Here is a 3,020-nt window from a genome sequence, read left to right as displayed (position 1 = left end):
TGTCTTCTTTCTTTCTTTCCAAATTGTATTAGAGAGAGACAGAGGTGTATATGTGAGTGCAATAAAAAAAGAGAGATCTAGACCCTAACATCATGGTATTAGAGATCACCTACCACCCCTCTCCGCCACCGTCGCACTGGAAATCTGGCTCCGATACCCTTTTTGATGTTTCCTTCAAGCATTGCTCCGTGTGGCGTACACACGGGTCTACCCCATGTGTTGTCGAAGGGAGCAGGCCCATGTACCGACAGATCATAGAAGCCTTCTAACACTCGACTGCACCAATCAATCTATTTCGTCAGCTTCACCTAGGACGTCATGACTCGCTACTGCTCGCAGCGCCGTTCCCTTCTCCGACGAGATCTTGGCTTGGCCTCGCCACGATCGACGCTCCTTGCTCCCATTCGTCACATCACCCCCACCTTCGGCCTAGTTGAGAAATTCGACTGACGTAATTGCTGTCTTTTGTATTTAAACAAGCAGGTAGCACTACAAAACAAACAAGCCGTGAAGCAAAAAAGGCTGGGCCTTCTGTTTTTTGAAAGGAGCTCCAAGTATTAAGTGAGACTTCCTTAAGCGTGAAGAAAAACTAAAATGGTCTGCTGCACCTACACAGGTAAGTTGGCGCCAAAACCTCATGGAGTTGCCGCCAAACCGTCCATTTCATTTTCTGTTCCCTCACGAGATGGATGAATCTAAACCGTTGATTTATTTGGACGGTGGTCAGCAGCACGATGCTGAACAAACCCTCGGTCCCCAATCCCTCGATTCGTTCCCTATCCCACACCACCAAGCCGCCAGCCATGGAGGCGGCGGCCTCAGCAGCTGTTGCGGCCGCCAAGGAGACGGCGCTGGCTGCGGCTGCTGCAGCATCGGCTGCTTCCAAGGAGGCGGCGGCGGCGGCGGCGGCTGCGACGGAGGCAGCGGCGACTGCCAAGGAGGCGGCGGCGAAGGCTTCGGCTGCTGCGTTAAACGCGAAGGAGGCAGCGGCTGTGGCGACGGCTACAGGGGAGGCGGTGGCTGCTACCGTTGCTGCTGCGATGGCGGCACTGCAAGCTTCAAAGAAGCGTAAGTTCCATCTTGTCGACGACCAAGATCCGCCGGGGAGTGGCAACTGCGATGATGTTGATGGGGGGATTGTCGATCTCACTGATGATGTTGATGGGGGGAGCGTCGATCACATAAGCCGCGTCCCCGACGCCGTCCTCGGCACCATCTTGTCTCTTCTCCCCACTAAGGAAGGTGCCCGCACGCAGGTCATCTCTCGCCGGTGGCGTCCGCTCTGGCGCTCCGCTCCTCTGAACCTCGCGGTTGACGGTGGACCCAATAGCAAGGAACTGATTACAAAGATCCTCTCTGAGCATCCTGGCCCCGCACGCCGCTTCTCGGTCCGCATCTTTCAGAACGACGACAAGATCGAAGGCTGGCTTAGTTCCAAAGCCCTGGACAACCTACAGGAGTTCGAGCTCATCTACACGTTCTGGGGCAGCAACTGGGAGAAGTTGTGCCTGCTGCCATTGTCCGTGTTCCGCTTTTCGCCCACTCTCCGCGTGGCCAAATTCTGCGGCTCCCATTTCCCCAGGAGTAACTTGATTGTGCAGCTGTCCCTGAAGTTTCCGTGCCTCAAGCAGCTGACCCTGGAAAAGGTCACCATCTCGGAGGATGTTCTCCAGAGCATGCTCTCTGGCTGCCCTGCCTTGGAATGCCTTGAGCTGATGATGGTTTTTGGCATTGATCGCCTCTGCATCAGCTCCCAAACTCTTAAAAGTTTAGGCTTCTGCGCAGAATGGAGTATTCGAGGTGTCACTCTGCATGAGTTAGTCATTGAGGACGCCCCGTGCCTTGAGAGATTGCTACGTTTTAATCCAATAGGCACAAAGACCATAAAGATAATTGGCAGGACACCTAAACTGGCAATATTGGGTATGCTGTCTGAACATATATCTGAATTCCACCTTGGAAGTTCGGTTTTTCAGGTAGCAGCAGCCTTCTTCAATTGCATTTGACATTCTTTTGTGCTGGCTATTATTCTTATACCCGCCCTTTGTTCTGCAGAAAATGATTGCTGTCAGTTTGACAACCAAATGCACAGCATGAGGGTTTTGGTTCTCAGCTCCGCTGGCCCTAATCTGGATGCAGTGGTTAACTTGCTCAAGTGCTTTCTTCGCTTGGAGTGGTTGCATGTCACTGTGAGTATAAAATATAGTTGCTTGCTTTATATGTCACTTTAAGCACTTGATTGACATGCAATCTAGCCAACTATTGTATTGCTAACCTGTTGGCAATTTCTTTTGTGTTTTTTGTCTTTATCTCCAGTTCCAGTTAAGGGAGGTTATCAATAATGTCCGGAGTTATGATCCACTGGACCCAATTGAATGCCTTGAGCTCCATCTCAAAAAGGTGGTGTTGAAGAATTATGACGGCCTCTGTGGTTCATCTATTAACTTTGCCAAGTTCTTTGTTCTGAATGCAAAAGGGCTAAAGGAAATGAAAATCACATTGCCTTACCACCGCCAACACAAATGGTTTGCTAATCAGCTCAGCATGCTGCGAGTCAACAGTAGAGCTTCACGAGATGCTCGAATTGAAATGAGATGTGGCAGTCGCGAGTATTTCACACACATCAGGTGTACCCATGATTTGTCAATGGACAACCCTTTTGACTTGCCCCACCGAGGATGCTTGAAGTGTGAAGAGAAGGGTCTGGGAGATGCTGTATACACATTTAATTAGAACTTGGGCTGCCAAGACCACCAACGTGTGGTGCTAGCCAGTAAGCCTACAATCCTTCTTGGATGTAGTTGGTGCCCATCTTGAAAATTGTCTTGCCTTCTTTTCAAAGCCCAAGCTTTTGTATCTAGCCTATAATGTTGTCCCAGCCTTCTACTACTTCATTTAGCGATGGAATGTTTTGTGGCACACGGGATTTTACCAGGACAAAGGAGGTGGTGTCTAAGCTCATGCTTCAAATCCAAACTTGTGTAATGTACTTTTTGTTTTATCGTTCTTGATGTGGTTCA

General features: G+C 50.0%; 1 protein-coding gene across 1 annotated transcript; it reads left to right on the top strand.

Moving 5' to 3' along the window:
* The first annotated feature begins 762 nt into the window (after positions 1-762).
* On the top strand, positions 763-3,020 carry LOC123094578 (putative FBD-associated F-box protein At5g22720). Its single transcript, XM_044516555.1, has 3 exons — positions 763-1,976; positions 2,056-2,189; positions 2,317-3,020. The coding sequence occupies exons 1-2, from the start codon at positions 804-806 to the stop codon at positions 2,095-2,097; spliced, it is 1,215 nt and encodes a 404-aa protein (XP_044372490.1). The 5' UTR covers positions 763-803; the 3' UTR covers positions 2,098-2,189; positions 2,317-3,020.

The sequence above is a fragment of the Triticum aestivum genome, chromosome 1B (assembly GCF_018294505.1).
Source record: "Triticum aestivum cultivar Chinese Spring chromosome 1B, IWGSC CS RefSeq v2.1, whole genome shotgun sequence".
NCBI classification, from domain to species: Eukaryota; Viridiplantae; Streptophyta; class Magnoliopsida; order Poales; family Poaceae; genus Triticum; species Triticum aestivum.
The sequence above is the reverse complement of the archived record's forward strand: the minus strand, read 5'-3'. Positions and strand labels throughout refer to the sequence as shown.

Excerpts from the sequence above, each read along its gene's own strand:
- LOC123094578 (XM_044516555.1), top strand. The coding sequence starts at position 804 with ATGGAGGCGGCGGCCTCAGCAGCTGTTGCGGCCGCCAAGGAGACGGCG. Across the intron at positions 1,977-2,055 it reads TTGGAAGTTCGGTTTTTCAG|AAAATGATTGCTGTCAGTTT; the intron begins GTAGCAGCAGCC and ends TTTGTTCTGCAG.